This window comes from Rousettus aegyptiacus, unplaced genomic scaffold (assembly GCF_014176215.1).
Source record: "Rousettus aegyptiacus isolate mRouAeg1 unplaced genomic scaffold, mRouAeg1.p scaffold_m13_p_8, whole genome shotgun sequence".
NCBI classification, from domain to species: Eukaryota; Metazoa; Chordata; class Mammalia; order Chiroptera; family Pteropodidae; genus Rousettus; species Rousettus aegyptiacus.
Window position 1 is genome coordinate 91,926,413 of NW_023416311.1, and position 25,499 is coordinate 91,951,911.

Consider the following 25,499-nt stretch of genomic DNA (forward strand, 5'->3'; position numbering starts at 1 on the left):
TTTCATGTGCTTATTTGCCATCTGTGGATCTTCTTTGGTGAGGTGTCTGTTCAGGTCTTTGCTATTTTTTAAATGGGTCTTTCATTTCTTATTGTTGAGTTTTAAGAGTTGTGTATATTTTAATGAAGTCCAGCTTATCAATTATTTCTTTTGTGAACTGACTTTTGGTGTTGTATCTAAGAAGTCATCTAGATTTTTTCCTTTGTTATCTTCTAGGAGTTTTACAGTTTTGTATTTTACACTTAGATTTATGATTCATTATAAATTAATTTTTGTGAAGAATATAAGATCTAAGTCTACCTCCATTATTTTTTCTTTTTTGCATGTGGATTTCCACATGTCCCAGCCCTGTTTGTTGTGAAGATTATCTTTTTCTCATTATATTGTCTTTGCTGTTTTATAAAAGATCAGTTGATTATATTTATGTGGGTCTGTATTTGGGTTCTCTATTCTGTTCAATTGATCTCTCTCTCGCTCTCTCTCTCTCTCTCTCTCTCTCTCTCTCTCTCTCTCTTCCAATATCTCACTGTCTTGATTTCTGTAGCTTTGTAAGTCTTGAAGTTGAGTAGTGGTAATCTTCTGACTTTGTTATACAACATTCTGCATCTTTTACCTCTCCCCATACACTTTAAAATCAGTTTGCCAATATTGACATGATAACATACTGGGATTTTGATCAAATTGCTTCAAAATTACATTGGAAAGTACTGATGTCTTGACAATAGTGAGTCTTTCTATCTATAAACATGAAACATCTCTTTATTTATTTGGTTCTTCTTTGATTTCCTTTATTAGAGTTGTGGTTTTCTCATGTAGATCTTGTACATATTTTGTTACCTTTATATTTAAGTATTTTATTTCTTTGAGTGCTAATGTAAATAGTATTATATTTTAAAATTCAAATTCCACTTGTTAATTACTGGCAAATAGGAAAGCAATTGATTTTTGTATATTAACTTTGTATCTTACAATTATTCTATAATTGTCTATTAGTTCTAGAGTGTTTTTCTTGATTCTTTCAGATTTTCTGCATAGAAGATTATATTATCCATGAACAAAGATAGTTTTCTTTCCCAATTTTTATACATTTTATTACCTTTTCTTGTCTCATTGCATTAGCTAGGACTGCAAGAACAATGTGGCAAAGGAATGATGAGAGGGAACATCCTTGCCTTATTCCTGATCTTAATGGGAAAGCTTCTAGTTTCGCCATTAAGTATGATGTTACTGGTAGGTTTTTGTAGATGTTCATATAATTCTCACTTAAATCTATTAGATGTATCTTAAATATTTTGAAATATTACTAAAAAATGGAAGCACTGGGCACTCAGGAAACATTAAACTGTGAAAGCAGGTTCACCAAACATTAAAATCCAGAAAACCTGTGTTCCACTTCTGGTCATCTCATTTCTAATTTGGTCTCTTGGGTTGCAAAGGCATCTATCTGAAAATTAAAATTAATATGTTGACTTTTCTTTGGTTTGTCTTTTGTTAAATGAATTCTTTCATAACTGGCCATAATTAAATATTATGGATTCTACCACTATGGTCTACATTTTATTCACTCTTAGTTTCATCATCTTTTGTGTGGCAAATACTGTGACAACAACAACAACAATAATAGTAATGATGGTGATGATGATGATGATGATGATGATGATGATGATAATAATAATAATGGAGTGTAAGTCACAGTTTTCCCCTTCCAGGGACTTAGAGATCAACTAGGGAGTTTGACTCTTGAGAAGCATTAGAAACAACCAAGAGACAATGCAGCAGAATGCCATTAGTCATCAAAATGAGTAATGTTGGCTGTAGGTGCAAGAAGAGTCCAAGGTATGGCAGACCATGTGGATTTGAGGTATTGTGAAAGATCTTAGGGAGAAGGCCATAAGAAGTTGGTCCTCATTTCTTCTAGGTATCTCATCAGCGTGAACAATCGCTTGGAGGTAGGAATAAACATGACACAAGTAAGAACAGTGTAAGCAGAGTACAAAAAGAATTGTCGGGGCGGGGGCAGGGGCGGGGGCGGGGGTGGAGATGGGGGGGGGCGCGGCGGGTCATGGATGTGGAAGGAACAAACAGCACCAGGATTTAGTTTCACAGTTTATGTTGCTCATTATAAAGACTTGCAACTATCAGAAATAGGATAGAATGATTAAATGGTCCTCCTATCCCTCTTAGAGATGTTGTGATACAGCATGTCCTTTCTCTTCCCCTCTAAATTTTTAGAAGTCAGTGCGGAAACTAGCCTGGCTGGAACAGTGGGCTGCAGCATCGTAGGTAGGATGAAGGCATATGGAGGCGCTCATTAATAATGGATTATTATTTCTCAAGTCTCTCTTCTAAAAGTAAGGGGATGTTCTTCCAAAATATGAGAACCCTTTATTATCACTGTAAAGAATTGGTGCCACATTCGTAGACAAATGTCTAGTATGGCAAATATGAGCAACTCTGGATTTCCTGCTACTTTCCTTTGGGCCTCAGTTCTCCACTTCTCTGATAATTGGAAATTTCCTGCATGTATGGCTTATCATTATCAGGTTTTAGTGCTAGTGAGGAGCCTACATTGTGGGGCCGTGGGATATTAATGCTAGAGGTTGCCTCTACTAACACTTTGAGGAGTAAGATATATAATGCAAATGTTAATGGCCTTCCCTGGGGTCACAGGACACAGGAATATTGATCAACTCCCTAGTTCCTATTCTACTCTGGAGAAGTTTAAGAATTATAGTAGCAATCACAAAAGCTATATAAAGGTTTCAATGTCAACTTTCCAAAGGCAAGTATTGTGAGTTTCAAAAGAAAGGAGTATTTCTTTTTTTCTTCATAGGGCCGAACATTTATATAATTTCCCACTCTAAAAAATAATAGCATATGTATATGTTCTCTTGAAGACTTTTCTTGATTAATGTGTATTAAGGCTGCCATTCATTACTACATTTAACAAGTGTTTATTGAATACTCTGCAAGAAGCCCATGCTTGCGGATAGGGACACAGTGGTGAGCAAAACAGTTACTCGTTGCTTTCAAGGTACTTAGAATCTAGTAGGAAAGGCAAAAAATAAGCCATAGTAATGAAATGCAATGAGTGCTCACATAGGAAGAATACAAAGGGAACATATAGCAAAAGGACCTAAGCAAGTCAAATGAATAAATCAGAAATTAGCCAGGCAATGGGAAGAGGAAGAGAGCTTCAGGAATAGGGACAGCCTGGGCAGAAGACAGGTAATGCAAGAGCAGAGAGTGTGAGGGAGAGTGGTATATACCAAGACCAGCGGGAGAGGCAGAGGTCTAAGAATGATGGTCCCTGGAAGTCCTCTTGAGGAGTGTAGGTTTTATTAAAAGTTCAATGGGAAGCCCTTGAAGAATTTAAAGCAGAGGAGCAAAAAGTGCATATTAGAAAAAAGTGCCTAGTTCCCTGTACTGAAACAGAAATACAGACAAAGACTTGTTTATAAACGCTAAGCAGTGGTAACCCTCAAAATGTACCCCAAGTTCTGACACATATTCAAATAGTCACTTGTTAGCATTATGTCCCTTTTGGGTAAGGGTGAAATCAGGAAAGAAAACCCAAAGTAGGGCTGGTACTTTGGATTCTCTGGGATTCAGAGATTTTCATAAGCTAGGATGACTTAGGATAAGACTAGTACTTCAAAATAGTGGAGGAAACTGTTTTCATAGTTTCCAGATCAGAAAAGTTACAAGGAAATAGTCAAAATCTTGAGAGTAGCTATCTCTGATTGATTTGATTTTATAATTTATATTTTTCAATACTCTCCAAATTTCTTTATCATCTGAAGAAACATTATTTTTAACTTAGAGTATAATGATAAAGTTATTCTTTCTAAAGCCTTTCTCTTTTCCTTATCCTTTTATCATCCTTCCATCTTTACATATTCTGAAGATCATGGAGAGCATGTTCAGATTCATTATTCATTATTCAGGATCCTGGGACCCTGGAGAAAAAGTCCTGGGACTTCCAACTCACAGAGAAGTGATAAATTCCACGTCAGCATTGATTTTTTTAGCTGCTGCATTTCTTTTACTCTTTTCTTGCCTCAAGCAACATTAATAATGGATTTCATGTCTTCTTACAAATTTAATATTTGACCCCAACTGTCACTAAAGCAGGCTCATGTAACAAACACAACCTTCTTGCAGAAATCCTGTGTCCTTATATATCTTAGAAAACATACTTAGAGGTGGGGGGAGAGGTGGTGTCTGTCGTCCGATGTACAGTTTAATGGGACAACTTCGATGACTTAGAAAAGGACTCATGTGAGACTAGTGATGGACCAGAGAGGTTACACAACTTGACCAAGGTCATGTAGCTAGTTAGTTAATGAAAAATTTCCTCTTCCCAGAATATTGTTCTCACTCTGTCCCATTGCCTGCCCATTAATGGTGTCGGCCTGGGGAGAAGGTGATGGGAGGCGCGGTGACATGGCTGCGTAGTGAGCTCATAGCGGGGGCAAAGAGGATTAGGGAAGAGGAAGGGGAAAGGATGGAAATCAACAGGGGTGGAAAACAAGGGGTATGCTAACCTCAGGGCAAGGCTCAAAAAGCCCAGGCTAATCCAAATCAGGCAGGCAAGCCGTCTTTGATTGGTCCATCCGGTTGAGTTCTTCAAGCTGTGCTCCCTGAACTGTACCCAGCTGGCAGGATGAAAATCATTCAAAAAATATCCGGAAATTGGTACTCACCAGGGAGCATCTGTGAAAAATACTGGCCGCAAATGAGCTGGCAGGGGCCCAGTGACTGCCGGTCATCCTGCCACAGTGAGTTTGTCTGAAAGGGTTCCGGAGTTATTTCCCAGATGGGCTGCTCAGCTGCTGTTAAGTGGTCGAGACTTGTGTACTTTTTTGCAGTGTTTGTTGTAATGCAGATGTGTTCTTGAAAAACTGTGGGTAAATTAGTTTTATACCTGGAATCATAATTTCCAAATACACTCATGAATATTCCTGTGATAACTCTGTAAATTGAAGGATTTTTCATAAATAATTTTCCTCTTCGTAAATCTGGATTTCTTAATGCAGGATCCACCCAAGGTCAACATGGTGAAGAAATTCTAGGACACTAAGACATAATTCATGTTTTTGCATATTGTTTCTGGAAATGAGAGGCAGAGTTAGACCCTCTTCCCAGTAGCCTGAGATCCTGAGAATTGGCCTACCCTGTAGGAAATTTGTCCAGCTTCTGATACCAATGGCTCCTTAAGAAATCAAAGCTGGAAAAACCTAAGCCAACATTTTAGCTCCTCCTTTCCTGTCAGGTTATTCCCAACATCATTTAGTAATTTTTCATCTCCTAGATCCAAATGCCCTTCTCCCAAATGCTGATGTTCTCAGCAAGATATAGTGTAAATATTTTGGTTTGAGCTCAGAGTCCAGGTTCTTTGATCTCTTTTGAGAATGAGGCCACTTGCTGACACCTAGTGACTGTTTGCTATTTCCTCTGGTCTTTTTATCCACTGGGTAGGATCAAGCAGCTCACCAGAAAAGGGTGCTCTGAGTTTTAATGAAACAGTTGAAAGTAAGAGAATAAAATGTTTGCTTACCAGTGTATTAGTCAAGGTTCTCTAGACAGACAGAAACAATAAGGGTGTGTGTGGGTGTGTGGGTGTGTGTAGATAAATTGACTCATGTGATTGTGGAAGCTGAGAAGTCTCACAATCTACCACCTGCAGCTGGATAACCAAGAAACCCAATGGGATGGTGTAACTCAGTCCAAGTTCAAAGGCCTGAGAACCAGGGCAGCCAATGGTGTAAGTTTGGCTTGGATTTCAAAGGCCCAAGAACCAGGGCTGCTAATTTCCAAGGGCAGAAGACAAATCTTTCAGCTTAAGCAAAGACAGCAAATTCTCTCTTCCTCAGCCTTTTTGTTCTACTCAGGCCCTCAGCGTGTTGGATGGTGCCAACCTCATTGGACAGGGACATCTTTTTTACTCAGTGTACTAATTCAAATACCAATATCTTCCAGAAACACCCTCACACACCCAGAAATAATGTTTTATCAGCCTTATGGGCATCCCTAAGCCCAGACACATAAAATTAACCATTACATTGTCTAAGTCAAATACCTAAACTGTTCTGTTCATGAACTTCTACCCTCTTGGTGGCCTATCTGGTGGCTTCTATCTATTTTAAACACAGGAAAGACCCTATCTTGAAAAGGAAGAAAACATAATGCAATGTGTGTGTGTGTGTGTATACACATATATATGTATGTATGTATATGTATATATATATGTATTTATGTGTGTGTGTGTGTGTGTGTGTGTGTGTGTATGCCTTATTGTTGAATTGTACACCTGAAACTTACTGGATTTCATTGTCCAATGTCACCATAATAAAAATAAAATAAAAATAAAAAAAGAAAAAGAAGAAAACACAGTGATGGAAATGACTTCACAAAACCCCATTCTAGAGAAGCTGAAAATGCCCCAGATAGAACACACAATGCCTCTCAGAGCAGAATTCCTAAGAATTCAGAATAATATATTCCTTCAAAGACTTTTGTCTTGGGAGTTCCCGTGCCCTACACTTGACCTTTCAGTCCCACTAAGTAGAGGCTCTTGGGAGAAAGAATTGAGAGTCATGGTGAGGAGCCACTGGGCAGCTAAGAGGTGTGAAAGAGAAGGAACAATGGGAGAGGGGGTTTTAAATTTTGCTCAGTGATAGGATTTGAATCTCTTAATTTCTTTTAAAAATACAGGTAAAAAGTGGAATTTCATTTCATGGCTTTGGTTCCTGGACTGTGTTTTTAAAATTTATCTAATTATCATTTGATCTGTAAAGGATTTCAGGGTTTATTCAATTTAGATAAAAATATTCTTTCTTTTGGCAAAGAAGGTTGAGAATGGGGATGGAAGGTTATTTTGTACTTCAGAAATCCTTTAGAGACAAAATCAATCCACAAAGTTTTAGTGAAAACTCCATGTGAAATATGAGGTTTGGTGGAAGCCACTTTGTCCTTTGTCAACCCAGTCCTGAAATGGGTCCAGGCTAGGGATCCATTTTCCATTTGACCCATCAGCTGGTGCAGGGGCCCACTTACATTGTAGGCCAGCCCTGCCGACTACAGGATCCCATCTTTTTATTATGATTTTATATGTGATTACTGCTCAACTCACTTGGCAGATACCTTTGCTTTCCTTATATTATATAAATATTGACGATCCCACTTAACAGACATTTTTTATATACATGAACAGACTCCAGCTGCTATCCACCAACATAGATTGTAATAAAAGGGAACCACCATGTCACTGAGACATGGCCTTGCTTAGTCCGAGGCTCCCAAACTTAGCTATGTATTAGAATCATTGAGGAAGCGAGTACCCTTTAAGAAATAAGAATTCCAGGTATCATCCTAGGAATTCTGATCTAAGAACTCGGGTTGGCCCAGGAATTTGCCTTTTAATACAGACTTTCACTGGTTCTGATGCAAAGTACAGTTCCTGACTGTACTTTGAGAGAAACTGATAAAGGTACTTTCCACATAGTCCATCCAGGGGCATCTTGTGAGTCACCAGCCTCCCCTAGGCTTGCACCTGGTGATTACTAGCATAAGTGAACATTCACTGGGGAAGAAGCAAGGACCAAGGGATTTCACTGCCTTGCTTTGATGCCTGAAAGAGTGACATGAAAGCACCTATTTGGGTCTATTTTATTAGAAGACCAAGGGGTTTCTGGCTAGATAAAGCTATATACTCTTCATGGCACAAGATTCACATTGAAAGATTGCACACAAGTCTATGGCCATGCCACCCTGAACAAGCCTGATCCCATCTGATCTTGGAAGCTAAGCAGGGTCAGGCCTGGTTAGTACTTGGATGGGAGACCACCTAGGAAGAACAGGTGCAATAGGCGTAAAAAATAAAAAATAAGGGATTGTAAACTGACAAGGTCCTTGAAATCTGTGAGGTCAACCAAGGGTTGCCTTGCCAAAAAAGAAAAAGAAAAAAAGAAAAAAGAAAGATCACAAGTAGGTTTCCTTTCTTCTTCCTGCGGTTACTTGGGCATTATGGAAAAAGAACTTCTTGGTGACGGGGAGTTGTCTTCATAAGCAAAAGTCTGATCTTGTGGAAGGGGGATTACACTTTTCTCATGGGGCTCCAGAAAAGAACCAGGAAGAATAGAAGAAACCATAGGGAAGTAGAGTTTAGTTCAATAAAAGGACTTAACAATTAGGAATTTCAAAAATGAAGTGGGCTCCATTGCATATATATAGATTGTATACAGTTATGACCATTTTAAACTAATTTCTCAAGTCACAATCTACACTATGGGCAATGCCATTATTAATAACAATGTTTACAAATCTATATATTAAATAATCTTGATAATTTTAATTTTGGAGGGTCCAAGTAATTATCACATGTGTTGAATTTTTTCCTTGCGTTGTTGCCGAAGGGATCATGTTAGGAGTAACTGGATCTCTGCCACTGTGTTTCCATAGGTTTATGATTTTGCTTCATCCAGAGCTCATGTGAAACTCCATGCCGTGAGGGCAAGCTTAGTTAGAACTAGGTGATGTCATTCATGAAGTCACCTAACTGGGCACACGAAAACTGAAAATCCATCAGTAGCCCAAAAGCAGAAGGAGAAGAAGCGGCGGCCGTCAACCCACTGCTCCACGGAACTTCCTCCCCTCCCAGAGGACACCTCACATCCCCTGTGCGAACCCAGCCTCTGACTGACAGGCAGAATGAAGGCATCTGTGAAATACTGGTAACGTTTACCTTTTTTCAACGTTTGCTTTCCGTTAGATCTTCACATTGGAGCCCGCTCAGGCTTGGCAGCCAGTTCTCTAGTCCATTCTGTTCAAATGACTCACCCCACCCAGCTGACTCTGTTGAACAGTAGGAGGTCCTTTTCTTGATCAAAAACACAGTGGAGCTCAGGCATGTTGCTTCATTCCCGATGTAGCAGTGTTTCAATGAATAATTGAAAATGTGCTCTTCTTACTCCTTTTTTGATGGCAATTCAGTGTTCAGAAAATATCATAGTATAGAAATTAAAAAAAAAATCATGGTTTTGAAAATACATATTTTAGAGAACTATACACACACCTTACTTGTGTGTGTGTGCATGTGTGCATGCATGCACGCTTGTGCATGTGAGTAGTTGGATGGAGAGGAATGAGTTATTTCTCCACAATTTTAGGGTCTGGTTTATGAGAAAGAAAAAGAAAAGACAAGTTTTGTGTATTGATGAATGTATGATATTAAAACATTCTTTTGTAAAAAGAGAAACTCTTACCATTTAATTCTATACACAGAACTAAAAATCATCATTTTAGTAAAAGAAAGAAGTAGTTCTATATTTCTTTTATCCTCCTCTATCCCTTTGAGAATGCATCTAGGACAGGCATTCTTAGTATCTTCTGTGCCATAAATCCTTAGCTGTCTGGTGAAAGTATAAACATGTTCTCAAAATAACCTATAAAGGTATAAAATAAAATACACAATTTTGAAGGAAACCAATCATATTGAAATATTCAAAAATAAAAATATAAAAGGCAAATTATGAAATATTAATATATGTGCTTATTTACTAACACAAATAACAAGATCTGATAGCCTACTGTGATTTCAAAGTAATGATAAGTACAAAAAATACTTTGAGATATCTGCAATAACTAGAATATGATTAGAAAATATAATTTCTGCTGTCAACATCTCCATAATACTGTGTTAATTGCCTACATAATTGAAGAAAGTGCTAAATTTGAAATAGCAACTAATGGAAATAGAGATGTGAGATTTTTTCCTACCCAGTTTCACGTAGCTGAATCCTACGCAAGTTAGGAACTCCTAAATGAGGTTCCTAGGATCCATCTTGCTGTCCCTGAGGAGTATCCAGGCCTCTGAACACTGGACAAAGGGAACAACTTGTGAGTGTAATAGTCACATGCTTTCCAGGAGGTGTCAGACTTGCATTTCTGAAGATTGAAATCTGGTTGCTACTATAATCTCAGACTCGCACATCTCTCGACTCAACTTTTAAGGCAGGTAATCCACCAGACTGAGTCATTGAAACTTAGGCAAAAAATGCCGATTTCAAAGAGAAACAGAGTGCTTCAAGAAAGTAAATTCTACAAGGACTAAGAAAGTAGTCTGAATGAAAATTTTCTATGGCAAAAAAAAAAAAAAAAAAAAAAAATCTGAAGATGCAAGGAGTTATTTTCCTGTCTTTTCAACATGAAGACAGGATTCATGTTGTTAGCAAGGATTGGACATTGTGAAATTTCTGAAAATACATCACAGTTGGCTTTTGTTTGAAGATGAAGAATTTCTATCTGCACAGAGGCATCCATAAAGAGGAGGATTACAGAACAGAAGAGTTAGTGAAAACCCAACCTATAAACCAAGCTTTCTGGGTACAAAGCAGGGATTAGGCTACAGCTCTTTCTTTCATCTCAGTCATACGTACCGATAGAATTCTTCAGACTCTCCAAGCAAACAAAGAATTTGTTGGAAATCTAGTGCATTGAGTAAAAGGTGTTTCCTAGAAAAGTCATTGTCTATATAGGGACTTGTGGGCTTCTAACATAGCTAACACATATATGTTTAATTATTCAGTGGATTTTCTTATATGAATGATCCTTTACAAATAGATTCTGACTATTTATTGAATTTTGGGGAATTACTTCTCTTTCTCCCTGATTTTCATATTATAATTTGTTACTGATCTTCATTAGAAAATGATCTCTATAATAGTTTGCATTATTTTTCCAAATTATTTGCCCTCCCTAGAAGGGGCTATTATCAAGATTGGCCAAGTAACTTGCTTTTGTTAATAAAATATAAACAGAAATGACATATGTCAGGTCCAAGCAGAAGTTTTAATTGCCACCTAGTGGTTTTGCCATCTCTTTTTCTTTTTTTTTCTGCCTTAAGAATGATATGTTCCAGATCAGAATAGCATCTTCAGCTTGTTTTGCAGAAGAAAAAGACACGTGAAAAACAGTGGCAGCCTGCTGCAGCTGAAGTAATATAAGTAAGGAAAAAGGCTTTATTGTTTTAAGCTATTAATATTTGGAGATGGGTTGTTACACAGCAAAACAGTGTAATATAAACTCTAACTTTAATTTTCAGTTTTCTTCCTCTCTCTTCTGGCTCAAGTAGTTATCGATTTATAAGCAAATCAAAAATACAAATTTACTATGGGTGCTTCTGGTTAACAACCACTCCTAAAACAAGAAAGAAGGCAAAACCTTATCTTTATCGCCAATCCCTCTTCTTCTTCCCACCTCCTCCCTCTCCTCCCCTTACCCTTTTCCCCTTCCCATCTCCTTCGCCTTCTCTTTCTTCTCCTAAGTTCCATCTGTCAATGCCTGATTGGCTGTGGAATTTTTCTGGATTTTTGTCAAAGAAACTATTGTATTTGGGGATAAGTTGTTGGTTCCCAAACAGAACTTCTGAGGCTCTTGGACTGGTTCATCATAGCCTTATTCTTTTTTTTTTTTTTTTTTTTTTCTGGTGGAATAAGCATAGAATCTAGAGATAAACTCTTTTTTTTTTCCATAAAGAAACACATTTACATGGGCCATATGTTGTGGGTATTGAGGCAGCCTCTATTTCATATATTTCATCTCATTGGCCCCATGGTATACACATAAGTATAAAGTTTTTGCTTCCAAAAATGGTTGCCTTAAGAAAATGTGTGATTCTACTTACTTAAAGTTCAAAACAGGCAAAAGAAAACTACACTGTAAGTTGGGACAGCATTTGCCTTTTGGAGAAGAAATGGAGTGGTGGCTGGGAAGGGGCATGAGTGAGACTTTGAGTGGTAGTGTTCCGTTTCTTGTTCTGAGTGGGCAGATGAGTGTTCACTTTGTGATCATTCATTTATGTTTTGTGTATTTTTCTATATGATGCTTCACAATAAAAATGTTTTAAAATGCAATGACTGTAGCCATAGCCTACTCAAAACATATATGAAAATAAGAGCGACAAATTAATAAATTCTAACTTAGAAGGCCCATTTTGTACTGTAACAGGAAAAACACTTCCTCATTCATCCTGGCTTTCTTGAGCCAGGAACTAAGTGTAGTTCAATTTAGCACTTTTTTTAACCCAAAATTAAGTGTTCTTTCTTTTTTAAAAAAAAAAAAAATAGCTGATCGGGGAAAATTATATTAATTAGGTAATTTTACAAATAGGTAGTTATATATTACAATAAGTATGTATTATCTAATTAGGTAATTATGTAAATAATTAACTAAACTGCAATATGTACTAGGAAGAAGTACAAAGTACTAATGATATTATGCCTTATCTCTGCTATGCTGTTTTCAGCGAACAGAGGGGAAACACTCTATCATATACAACTCTCCAAAATGGAAGAGAAAAGCCAGCAATAATAAATTAGGTTAGTAGGTAGCATTCCAGAGACAAAGCCAGTAATGCCACATAAAGAGTATGCAAAAGGGAGAGATTCCCCACTTGCCTCTAGCTACTTCCTCCTCTGCTATCAGAAGTCATTTACTTCTGGGCAAAATCTCTGACACTTCAGGGCTCACTTTGATCTTCTTTGATCTTCTTACATCTTTCCTTTAACACAAGCCTATTTTAGCACAGCTTCAGACACATTCCCAGTGCCTTGGACAGTGACACACTTTTCTCTACAATTACTAAGAAACTGAGTATGAATTCCTCAGTATGAATTCAACCACCTCTGAGCTTTATGGCCAGATCTGCCAGGACCCTGGAATTCTCTGACTCAGACAGCTGGTCCTGGGGTCTCTGATTGTTGGAGGAGAGAAATGAAAGAGCATAGAGGGAGCTAGATTCTGCTTCTCACCTATCCACGTCAGCCAAGGGCATATTTCACAAATTCTCTATTCATAACCAAAGATTTTAAAAAATAAGAAAAGAACAGTTACGTAATTGATTTTGAATGAATTCATCTGGGCCTGTGCCAGACCATACAAAAAATTATATTTACCAGTCTCCCTTGCAATTATATATGGTCATGTGACTAAATTCTGGCCAATAGGATGAGGGTGGTTACAATTCTAACTTACAGGCCATACCCTTAAAGGGAAGGGACTCAGCCTTCCTCATCTCTCCTCTTTTTTCCATCCTGATGATTGGAATGTGGATGTGACAGCAGATCAACCTGAACCAGACATGGGAAACACCTTATGAATCGCAAAACAAGATAAAACGTGTCAGGGTTCTCGGTAACCTGGCAGAGCAGAGCTGCCCTACCAGCTCTGACTTTGCTATAAGAGAAAAATATTCTTTTTCTTCTTTTGGCCCTCATTTTTAGTCTCAGAAACATAAAGCCAAGCCTATTTCTCAACTACTGCAGAGGCCACCTAGTCCATTGGTTCTCAAAAAGACAGGTGAAATTTTGTCCCCTAGGAAACATTTGGCAATGTCTGGAGACATTTTTGATTGTCACATTTGGGGTGCAGAGGTTGCTGCTAACATCTAGGGAGTAGAGGCCAGGAATATTGCTAAACACCCTACAATACACAGGAGAGGGCCCTCCCCCAATAAGAAAGAATTATGCCACCAAAACTATCAGTGGTGCTGAGGTTGATAAGCCACAAATCACTTCAATTAGTAGTGAAAAAATCTAAGACACAGAGAGATTGAGCGACAGGCCTCGTTTCCACACAGGTTGTTGGGCTGGGCAGCTGCCTAGGTCTCCTGCTGCTAAGATTACTACTTTTTAATTTTTAACTATACCACTTTACCACACCCCAAACAAGACTCATTTTATTCTTTATTTTCCTTTATTTAATGAGACGATGAAAAGGGAGATTTAATGCTTAGCGGACTAAGGAAAAAGTCACACCTTTTTTTTTTTTTTTTTTTTTTTTTTTTTACCTAGAGTCAACTATATTTTCTCACCAAACTTTTATTAAACATCCATTTGGTGTAAGTTTCTAGGCTGGATGCCAGTTTTAAATCTAGTTGGGGAATTAAGGCATATACAAAAAGAAAGGACAAGCAATGCCATTGAGCACATAGCAGTGCCCAGAGAGGGGCCCCTGCAAACTGTGGGTAGAAAACGAGAGGAGAGAGATCATGGCGGGCTCTGGTGGGCAGACAGTTAGTGACAGAACCAGGTCTTCTGGACCTATGGGCTTCTGCCTGGTTGCAATGGGTTTTGGACATCAGAGTCTTGGCCCAGGTTGCAAAATTAGCTCTGCACAGCCCGTGGGCACAGGCTCCTCCCTTAAGAGTTTGTAATGGACATTTGTTATGTTGGACTGCTGAGCACCCCATCTCTCCCCTCTTATGGTAGCAGCAATCTATCTTTCCTTTGCAAAGCTTCTCTCCCCACCCACCTCTATATGATTCTGGTGGGGATGCCAATAAGAGTACTCTATTATATACATTCTAGCTGTCCCTCCAGATCCTCTCTCCACCCTACTCTGTGTCCTGGAAGCCTGACTGTAACTTGGGCTGAATAATGGTTCTACTGTCCCTGTCCCTAAGACAAAAAGTTTCCCTGCCCTGCCTATCTGCCTCCACCTCCAACACAAGAGCTGACCTGATAAACTCTTTCTCACTGAAGTAATAAGAGCTGCTCTGGTGAGAAGAAAAAAACAGAACAAAACAGCAACAAAAACCACTAATATCCTGAATGAATATCCACGTTCAAATCCCAGTTCTTCCACTGAGTCACTTAACCTCTCTGAGCTTTGGTTTTTTCCTCTGGAAATTTGAGACAAACAAAACCCCAGAAAATCCCTCCCTCAAAGGAAGGATTTCTAGTTCCTGGGTACTGCTGGTGGTGGGTTAATCCCCCCTCCCCCTTTTAGGGGAAGTCTAGGAAGGTCTTGAAAAGGTTGATATGCAGGTCCACTTACAATTCCAGACCACAGGTATTTCCTGTCATACAGATGATGAGCCTGATATGGTTTCAAGGAAAGCATGGAAGCTGATGGTGACAGAATCCGGAGCACTCACCCGGGGCCATTCTCCCTTTCTTGTGCAGAGCCAGCCTGCTCCGGCTATGTGTTGCTCACCCAGGGAAGGGCTCTCCTGAATGTGCTTCCAGAGAGGCCCCCATTGCTGTGCCCATGGAAGTTGGCCATGGGAAGCTCCCCTCCTCTGCCCCCACCAGGGAACAGGAAATCTTCCCTGCCAGGGAGCTCCAACTGCAGGGAGCCACGTTACACAGCAAAGATGCCTTTAGAGGCTGGGGGAGCACCGTGGCTGACGGATATAATCACCATTTGTGTTGTTGTAAATAAAAAGACTGAAAAGGTCCAGAAGATGTTTCGTGTAGTAATCGCCCAGAGAGAAAAGCAGAAACTCTTCACATACTTAAAGAAATCCCCCAAAGATCAAGACGGTGACACCGGCAGGACAAGCAGCTGTCTTCCAGCCTCTTCCTTTGTCGGTCTTTCCTCCTATGGCCAAATGTCTCCCACAGTTCTACCTCAGGTTGGCCTGTGGGTTAGCCTTAGACAGACCAGTCCCTCGCAGTTCCAGGTTGTTATTTTTTCCATTCCCAGCCACACTCGCGCCCCTGTGATTTAGCTGTCATCCTTCTCTGGGTCTGCATGCTTCTACAAGAAAGGTAGATACTCAGGCAGGCATGTCGATTCTTTTCATCTGCACTTATTTTGATATTTAAGATTTGCAATGTTTGTTTTACTGGTTCCACTTCACAAATAGGATTTAAATGTGCCATATTAGTATTTCTATTTCCCAAACATGATTTCCTAAGGGGTCATGCTGTTTCTCAATTTGCAGGTCATGACTACAGTGGGTAGCCATTCTATTTCTATCCTTTATGTGGTCGACGATACATTGTGAGTCCTAAAGCCAAACTTTGTAACTAGCTTCGTGACTTTGGGAATGTTACTTCTTTCCTCTGTGCTTCAATTTCATCATCTATAGTAAAAGAAAGGAGTTGGCTCAACTGCCGTCTTAGGTCCTCTTCTGTTTTAAAAAGTTGGACTTCTACCATTCTTTATAAACTCAAATGACCTGAATTACTATTTCTTTTGTTTATGTAAGTTGATATATATTTTATCACATTTTTCTAAATAACTGTTCACTAACTAGTATCACTAGTAATATCTTTCCAGTGGGAATATTAATAGGTCAGATAGTGGGAATAAGGCCATGTATAACAGGACATTGGCTATATAATAAATAAGCCAGGAGAGGGCCCTCTGGTGACTCCAAAGAATGCTGGAAGGAAACAAACATGACAGAGTATTGCAAAGGGTTTACAAAGAGGCCACACACACACACACACACACACACACACACACAGCTCTTCTCCATGTATAACCCCTTTGACATCCAAAATACAAGCAGTGGAAATTTCCAGCACAACTGACAGGCAGTTTCCAGGCATTAAGTCTCTGCTTCCTGAACTTTTGCAATGTTTTATGGTATTTGCAGTCTACCTATAAACTTGGCATTAGAAGTTGTAAATTTTCCACATCGTTTTGAAACCAAGTGCTCTATTTGCTTCATGTTGGAAAACTTTCTAATATTTAAGTTCTGTCGTCCATTTGTATTGAAACTATAATAAGTAGTAATTGGACAGATTTTTTAAAAATAACATTTTAAGAACCCAAATAAATAGTACCAAATAGCAAGTAAAAAAACAAAAAAGTGCCCTGTAGCTCTCACTATTGATATTAATTTAGAAATGAGAATGTTTATTTTTGAACCAATGAGCAGACTTGGACAAAACATTCCCGATTATTACTCATCCTGCTTCTACTCAGCCTGCTTCTCCAGTGGGAAATGAAGGCTCACTGAAGTTTCATTATGGCTTTTTTATTTCCCTCCTTCCAAGCAAATAGCATCTTGGGAGAGGAAGTGGTCTGAGCCTTGGTTCACAGAACTCTTAACTTCAATGGTTTAATAAGTATTTATTGAGAGCCTACTATTTGCTAGGCACCATCCTTAGCTATGCCAAGGTCATAAGATATATAGTTTTATGGTGGGGAAAAACATTTATAATTAGAGCAGGAATTACAGCTATGAACAGAATGTGATTGTATGGTAGAAATAGCAATAAGTGGTCAAGGTGAGGAAGAAACACATTTAAATGGGAGATCTCGATTGTTTTCAGGGGATATGTAAACTGGATTTTCAAGGATGAGAGGGACCTTAAAAATTAGGGTTGCATAGAGAACGTATTGCAAGTAGAAGAAACAGCATGAACAAATGCAGATGGATCATAGCTAGATTCCTGAGCCTACAATTGGGACATTCTTCTATGGGTTAGCCTCCTAAGTAGGTAAACAAGGCAGTAACATACAAAGCTATTAATATAGGTGCTGACATAGCCCTACCACAAGAGAAATTGCAGTGATTAGACAGTTCAATTCCAGGCTGCTGGATTCAGAGAGGATTTGTGAACTTCCCAAATAAAGGTGTTCACAGAATGGTGGGGCTAAGGGTAGAAGTTCCCTATTCCCATCAAAAGGCACAGTGATTACGGACACCACTCCTGTGTGTGGCAGGCAAAACCACAGAGCCATCCTAGATGATGAAATACCTTGGACTTCAGCATTGCACAGGCTGACCCAGGGGCAAACAGGTTGATAGTCCGCTTGATGTACCTGTATAGTAGACCAGGTATACCGGGTGTGGTATATTGTACTGCTGACAGCTATCCTGATTGATTAGGCCCAGGAAATATTAATTTTTAAATACTTTTAAAAAGGAAAGATCCCTTTTAAGGGGTCACGATACCTGGTGAAAAGGAATCCATACAATTAAATTTGTAGTTTGTTACTTGCAGTTAAAGAATTCCTTGGGAGTAAGAATAGGAATTGTCTTTGCTTACACGTGCCTTTAAGAAGTCTGGAATAATTTATAAGAACATAACAAAAGTCGTTACCCGATGGGGTGTAGGGAGGTGATGGTGTAGAGAGCGAAAACCAGGGAGATGGCAGGAAACAGGGTTGGGTGCATGCCTTTTCACGGATTATCTTTTACATTTTTATTCTTTTTTACCTGAATGAATGTGATATCTCTAAAAAAATAAAATAAAAAATAAAAATAAGTAAATAGACCAATACGAGAACTTTGAATAACTTTAACTCCATTTTGGAAAATGCCTAGATTATCTCTAGAAGGAAGACATTTAAGAAACTGATCATAGGGTCGCCTCTAGGGAGGACAGAGTGGCCAGGAGGCAGGAAAAGAAAGGCTTTCTCTTCACCTGATCACCTGTTCAATATTTTGAATTCTGTGCCACATGCATGTATTACCTGCTCGTGAATAAATAAATTGAAAAATGACAGTAACCCTAAACTAGAATGGCCATTCTACTCAAGTGAAGGGTTCGGAGCAGAAGGACCAAGCAAGGAGTACTCTGGACCTTGGCAAGCCTGTTCCTCATTATACTGGAAAGGCCTCAACTGGCCTGAAGAAATAGTGCCTCCTTCGAATGGCTGATGCCCAATCTTTGTAATTTGAGCTTGACTTATTTTAGAAATACTTCCCTTCCTGTTTCTCTAGAAAGGATAACATTTTGAGGTTTGATGACCATAGCCACCCAAGCACACATGTAAATGTCACAGTGGAAAAATTCCAAGGCAAACAGAAGTAACAACAAGAAATCCCCACTCCCCTACCTCAGGTTTATTTGTTTGTTTGTTTGTTTGTTTATTGAAGAAGAAAAAGTCTTAAAAAAGGATTGTATTGTATTCTTTTGTCTCTCAGTTTTCCAGATCTCCCTGACCCCCACATGAACATCTCGAAGCATTCCTGTGAAACAGTTTGTCAGTATGTCAGATCCTTTTCTGGATAGGATTTAAAAGCAGGATGAAAGAAACGGAAGTCAGGAGGCCCTGGGGATGGGGTGAGGAAGGGGCCATCCTGAGAGACAAAATACAAAAAGGGGAGGGATTTACCTTGGGCCAGATAAATTGTACTGTTCTGAGAACAGTATAATTAGGGGACAAGGTACATACAATCCTTTGGTTAATCAATAATGCAGGAAAAGCCTGTGCATGTTGCAGGGGGTGAGTGGGTAAGTTTGAGGGGGGTGTATTTGGGTGAAGGGGGTACTGTGTTTATTGGCAGGGAGGGAATGGTGTGGAGGAATGCTTCATACACCCAGAATGTCTCCTGTAAATAAGCCCCTGGCCTAGCAGGAAGGAAGTGGCTATCGCAGAATGAGCAGCGATCAAAGTTACCCCGGAACATCCTTGTGCCTGAGTTGAAGTTGACACTAACTTAAATATCTAAGAATCTTCTACGTGGTTTTCTCAAATGCTAGATGGTCTTATTCTTTAGTCCAAGAACTAAAGAATTTAGCTAAAAATAGTGAATGCTTCTAAAGACTGAGACTTTCTAGCTGGCAGAGAAGTGTATACTTTCAACAGAATATGCTGGGTTTCTCTTTAAATGACTTAATTTTACACCTGGGAATGAGAGGAAATGTGAAAATAAGCTTAAGTTAAGTGATATGCAATATTTATTTTGGACGACAAAGCTAGATAGCTCTAAAACAGTTTTTATCTTGAGTTTTGTGCATATGTATGGTTTTGTAATTTCTTTCTGTAGTACTGAATCAATCAGCAAATATGAAACCACAGCTTTCACCTGTCATGCATCCTAATGAGAAAGATCTAAAGGTTCTCTAGCTTCTGTTAAGTCAAGCATACTGCCCTTTCTTGCTTGCAGCATCTTCCATACCCTGGCCATGAATTTACTCAACCTCGTTTCCCATGATTCCACAGCAGCAACTCCTGCTTCAGTCTTGGTCTTCTCATAGTCTCCTAAAAACACACTTCTTTCCATCTCCCACTCACATCCTCTTCTTGCCTTCTGGCCTGTTCAGTTCCTTCCTTCAAGAACTAAGGCAAATCCTAATTTCCATGAAGACTACCTTAAGCAGTGAAGTCTTTATTCATCTCTCCTCTAAATAGCACACAATTTCTGTGGCACTTATGAGACTAAGCTGTCTCTTCTTCTAGGATTCTGACAGGTCTGTGTAGACAGGTGGGTTGGTCTATTTGTATCAAATAAAAAGATGTTGACCAAAAGAATGGGGCTGGAGCTTCCTCATAAAGATACGTACAGGTTAGAGTCAAGGTAAACAGACAAGCTTGGTGAAACCTTAGGCCTCAGAGGGAAGGAACAATGCTGGGTACCTCATAGTGCCTGCCATTCCCATTTGTCTTCTGGCCCAGCTCTACCTCCAGAACTCAGGGTTGAGTCTTAGGGAGGAGTGGCTATAAGTAAAGAGATGGTTTGTAGAAAATGTATTAAGACAATGGGGCACAAGTGACTTTTCTTTGGGATTCTATTTATACAAAAGGTAAAGAGAGGCATTCAAACCAAGCTTCTCATTTAGCATTCCAGTGCCGTGGTATTTTGAAGACAGCAGGCCACCTATGGGGGCACTTCCTTAGAGAGATAGTAGTACCTGCTGGCAGTTGTGTCAGTGCCCATAATGAAAGGTTGCCAGAGAAATGCAGGGTGCCCAGTTAAATGCGAATTTTAAGTAAAAAACATAACTTTTTAGTATATGTCATGCAACAATTGAGGCATAGTTACACAAAAAAATATCTGTTTAATAAGTTCAGATTTAACTAGGTGCCATATATTTTTATTTAGTGAATCTAGCAACCTGACTATACGGGACAATGATGCCTGAAAGAGGTAGAATGTCTGGTGGAATTCGACAGTACTTGGAGGAGGGAGTCCTGATGTGATAGGCAGTTGGCAGGCTTCCCTTTCTGAATGAAAAGACAAAGCATTGAGAAGAGAAAACCTTTCCACCCTTCCACTTGCTTCCTCTCTCTGCATCACTCACGATGTCTGTGATGACAGCCATTTAGAGGCCATGGGCTATAAGCAGGAGGATGAAAAGCCAAGACACTAAGAATGATGAAGCGAAAGGTTGGAAAGAGCCTGGGTCCTTTAGGACATGGTTGCACTCTACACCCAGAAGTTTAACCTCCCCTGAGGCACACATCTACACAGGGTTGGGTTGGTTCAATACCTGAATAACACTCAAGTTCTATTAGGAGGGCATGCCTGCTGACTAGTGTAACAACAGTGTTACTAACAATGTAAGTGGCGGCCACACAGATAAATAGTCCACCTATGAAAATTGTTTCTTTGAAGCCTCCATTATTGACCACAGAACCTGTTTTTAAATACACTCACAGAAATTAGAAGTCTAGGAAGAAAAAAAAGATAGGAAAGTATAGTGCCATATATGTGCCAGTGTTCCCCTGTCCTTTTGTTTGTTTAAACAGATTACCAATGTGTTTAGATGCCAAGCATAACAGACATGTTAAAAAAAAAAAAAAGGATTAAATGGGTTACCTAATTCCTATGAGATCCCCACCCAAATAGCCTGTCTTCATCCACATAGGGCCACTTGATCCCCTACTACTCCCCATCTCCTACTATGTGTATATCCCTGCCTCAGCCACCAGAATGTGTCCTTTTAGTAGTCAGAGAGAATTTAAGAATCTATAGCTTAATAGCCTAAGTGTCGTCAACCTTACCATTTATCAGTCATTCTCTGCACTCGCACTAAGCGTCAACATCTGACTGCCTACCTCGAGAGTTCTCATGCTGTGAGACATTTAATGCTTTGGTTGCTTGAGACACCGTTGGGTGCTCTCTACCCCTGCAGACGAAAGCATCGCTAACCGCGCTCATTGGGCGGGGCTCCCTGCGCCTGCGGCCGCGCGCTCCGGACCGCCGCGGGGACGCCGCCAGGACGCGTGCACACGCCCGCGCTGCGCGTCCCGACGCGATACGTCGCCGGCACCGCCCCCGCCTTGCGTCATGACTTCTGGGCGCCACAGCCGCCATCTTTCTCTCGCTGAAGTGCGGCGGCTGGGTGAAAGTCGCCGAGTGAGAGAGTGCGGAGAGTGTAGAGAGTGCCGCCGTTGCCATGCCGACCCCACCGCTGCGGGTGGCTGTGGTGTGCTCCAGCAACCAGAACCGGAGCATGGAGGCACACAATATCCTCAGCAAACGGGGGTTCAGTGTCCGGTCCTTTGGAACGGGAACTCACGTGAAGCTTCCAGGACCAGCACCCGACAAGCCAAATGTTTATGATTTCAAGACCACATATGAACAGATGTACAATGATCTCCTTAGGAAAGACAAAGAACTGTACACGCAGAATGGCATTTTGCATATGTTGGACAGAAATAAGCGAATCAAGCCTGGACCAGAAAGGTTCCAAGACTGCAAGGACCTGTTCGACCTGATTCTCACCTGCGAGGAGAGAGTGTATGACCAGGTGGTGGAAGATCTGAATTCCAGAGAGCAGGAGACCTGCCAGCCAGTGCACGTGATCAACGTGGACATCCAAGACAACCACGAAGAGGCCACCTTGGGGGCGTTCCTCATTTGTGAGCTCTGCCAGTGCATTCAGCACACGGAGGACATGGAGAATGAGATCGATGAGCTGCTGCAGGAATTCGAGGAGAAGAGCGGCAGGGCCTTCCTGCACACTGTCTGCTTCTACTGACCCAGCCTGGGCCTGGCGCGCCAGCTCCTCTGAGGGACATCTTTTTGAGCTAATTTTTGTTAATACTTTTCCTTCTTGATACTTGTTTTAAAGCTTCTGCTCGTGGACGATAGCAGTACCCAAATGAACTGTACATATGAAATGAGAAGATATACATAAATGCGAGATTAACAACAATCGCTTGTTTTTTTAATCTCACTTTTGCTTATGAGTGGGATATTTATTGTGAAGTTTTTTTTTTAACCAAAAAAGAAAAAAAAGGTTTATAGTACATTTTCCCCAATATTTCTGTGTCTTTCATTGTGCGTTCCTCTCCCCTGCCTGGCTGGAATGTACAAATTCCTGAATAAAACAATAGGCCGTATCTTTAAAAAAAAAAAAAAAAAAAAAAAGCATTCCTAACAGAGAGAGGCTGCCAGGACTTGTTCATGAGCACACTTCAGGCGCTCTTTATTGACCTTTAGAAATGTTTTGGGGCACCTTTACAGGAAAGTGGAGTCCTAAAATATGAGGCCATGAAGAAAGCGGACCAGACATGGGTTACACTTAGCATCTTTACTGAGAAGTTAATGATACTAAATGTGAGTGAGCAACAAGCCTCCATGTGGACTTCAGCTCCTGAGAACAATGAGACTTTCCTTTTAATTTTCCTCCCACTGCATGACTCAAGTCACATTTATTAATTGACTTCATTTAATTGATTTATGGAGACTACCCGACTTAAGCTAAACCAGGTAGGGAGGAGTTGGAAGGTGGTGTGGAGAAAAGAGAACACTGGGTTAGGAGAAGATGTAAGAACAGGGGTCCTGGAACAAGTCATTGGCACAGTATATTTCATGTATAGGGATACTATCACCTGAAAAGGATTAGTAAGAGTTTCATGACTAGGAGGAACAAATTGTACTGCTGGATGTATTGCTAGGCAGTTGGGGCTGGTGCAATCTTTGAATAGTTGAGGAACACAAGGACAGGCATGTCTTAGAGAAATGCATTAGTCAGCAGCCTGTTGGGCAGGTTAAAGTAAAGACATTGGAGGCAGTTAGAAAGCTCCTAAATAGAGGAATGTGTTAGGGTGGTGGTAGGGAAGCAGGAGAGAAAGAAGTGAATCGCAGAATTGACAGAAGGCACGATAAGAGAAATGCTAACATTTGCTTGGTGCCTACTCTGCCAGGCGCTTCACATACACTGACCCATTTAGTTCTTGTGGGGGAGACCGACCTATAACCATGTAACGATATTTAGAATGACAATAGTTCTAATGGAGGTGTATGAGAAAGCTATTGCCATATCCAGGAAAGAGGCACAGGTCCAACAAATGTCTTGAAAGATGAGTGGAAATTTAGCAGAAAGGGGGGAACGTTCCAGACAGGTGGATGGCATGTGTATAATAGGCACTTTTTGGCAGAATCTTTGCATGTGCTGCTTTCTGGAGAAGCCATCAGTACAAAAGAGTTATTCTAACAGTGAAATATTTGCAGGCCAGTGTAAGGAGGACTTGTTGGTGCCCTTAGATAGTACCATATAGTTAACTGCCAATTTGGCATTTTAGAAAAACTCCAGCTAGAGCCAGAAGTGAAAACAACTCCAGAGGTTCCAGCTGGAAGAAATGTGCTGTGAAGCAGTGATGTGAGAAGGTGATGTATTGAAGGTCTTTCCATGTCCTTCATCTCTCCATCCTTCCCAGGATCCTCCAGGGCCACCTGCCTCTCCCTCTGTCCTCATGCTTAACTGTTCTCCAGTCCATGCTGGGTCTATGTATATTCTGAAAACAAAGAGCTAAACAGCATCCTCTGTGTCCCTGCTCTATTTACTCTCAAGGTTGACCTTGCAGCCTCCTCCTCCTAAGTCTCCTTTCTGAATTTCACAGATTGCCCTTCTCATAACTACCTGTGGCTTTCTGACATTTGGTCTGGGACCCCTGGGGATGACCAGCAGAGACATCCTGCCCAAACCTGCCATCATTCAGGATGCTGTTTGCTTTCTTGTTTTTTCCACTGTCTTTGAAGATAAGCAGGAGACTTCAGATAACCCTAATATCAGGAGGGATCATCTCAGTATCAGAAAACAATGCTCCAGATGCAGGAGGGGTGAGCTGGCTACAGATAAACTCCCTCTCAGGTTCCTTTGCTTGACTGGTCAGAACCCTGCTCTGTAATACTTGGGGTGGTTGATGAGGCTCTTACGTCCACTTCTAAAATTTGTTCAAATAGTTAGCACGGGTTTCCATGTTAATACTCTGATTCTGCTGCCAATTCAAACCCATTCTCAGAGCATCACAAATGTTAACATTCTTTTCATATTGCCCTTACTTCAAATAATTCCTAAGGAATGTTCTCAAATGGCACGGGACTTGGGAGTCAGGACAGTCAGGAGTCTGCAAATCTGACGTTTGATTTGGATTCTGCTTCTCTCCATCATTCTGTACCCTTGAACAAGACACAAGATACCACTTTTCTGAGCCTGTTAAAGAGATGCAACAGAGTTCGCTCCCTCTTCTTAGTATTTCTATGAGAATCGGATGACATTACGTACACTATAAGTATAAAATATGACAGATGTACATTATATCACCAGGCAACACAGAGCAGCTAACAGCACAGACTGGAGTCAGATTGCCAGTTTTCACCCCTGGAAAATGAGGATACCGTTGTAGTCTGAAAGCTCGGAAATCCCCAAGCTCGGAACCCTAACGTTCTTTCATAAATGGGGCACCCACATGTATTTAGGGGCAAGGTTGACATGAGCGTTCAATGGTTTTTGTCTAGCCCACTTGCTGTAGAAATGTCAATGTGCTTGTTTACTGGGTACTGACCCAGTCCCTCTGGGAATCATTATGTAATATGCAATCTGTGCATCTTACCGTTTTTCTAAAATATAAAAAATTCTGAATGGGAAACACCTTTAGACTCAAAGACTTTAGATATAGGATTGTGGGCCTTTGGAACCAAATTCACAGGGCCTCCGTGAGAATTAAGTAGATTGATTCAGGTAAAGCTCTAAGCACATTCCCTGGCTCATAGTAGATGCACAATGAATGTTAGC

General features: G+C 40.3%; 2 protein-coding genes and 1 pseudogene across 3 annotated transcripts in view; all 3 read left to right on the plus strand.

Annotated features, from left to right (window-relative positions):
- The first annotated feature begins 7,755 nt into the window (after positions 1–7,755).
- On the plus strand, positions 7,756–7,874 carry LOC118607242 (annotated as a pseudogene).
- Positions 7,875–8,480: 606 nt separating this feature from the next.
- RANBP3L (RAN binding protein 3 like) overlaps positions 8,481–25,499 on the plus strand; it is a 100,983-nt gene continuing 83,964 nt past the window's right edge. The window contains exon 1 of one of the 2 annotated variants that reach the window (XM_036225521.1): positions 8,481–8,735. The gene's annotated coding sequence lies outside the window, so the exon portion shown is untranslated. The remainder of the gene's footprint in view (positions 8,736–25,499) is intronic. The other variant, XM_036225523.1, reaches the window with a different exon arrangement.
- On the plus strand, positions 21,787–23,864 carry LOC107509714 (RNA polymerase II subunit A C-terminal domain phosphatase SSU72-like). Its single transcript, XM_036225524.1, has one exon. It carries the CDS (start codon positions 21,873–21,875, stop codon positions 22,455–22,457), a length of 585 nt encoding a protein of 194 aa, XP_036081417.1. The 5' UTR covers positions 21,787–21,872; the 3' UTR covers positions 22,458–23,864.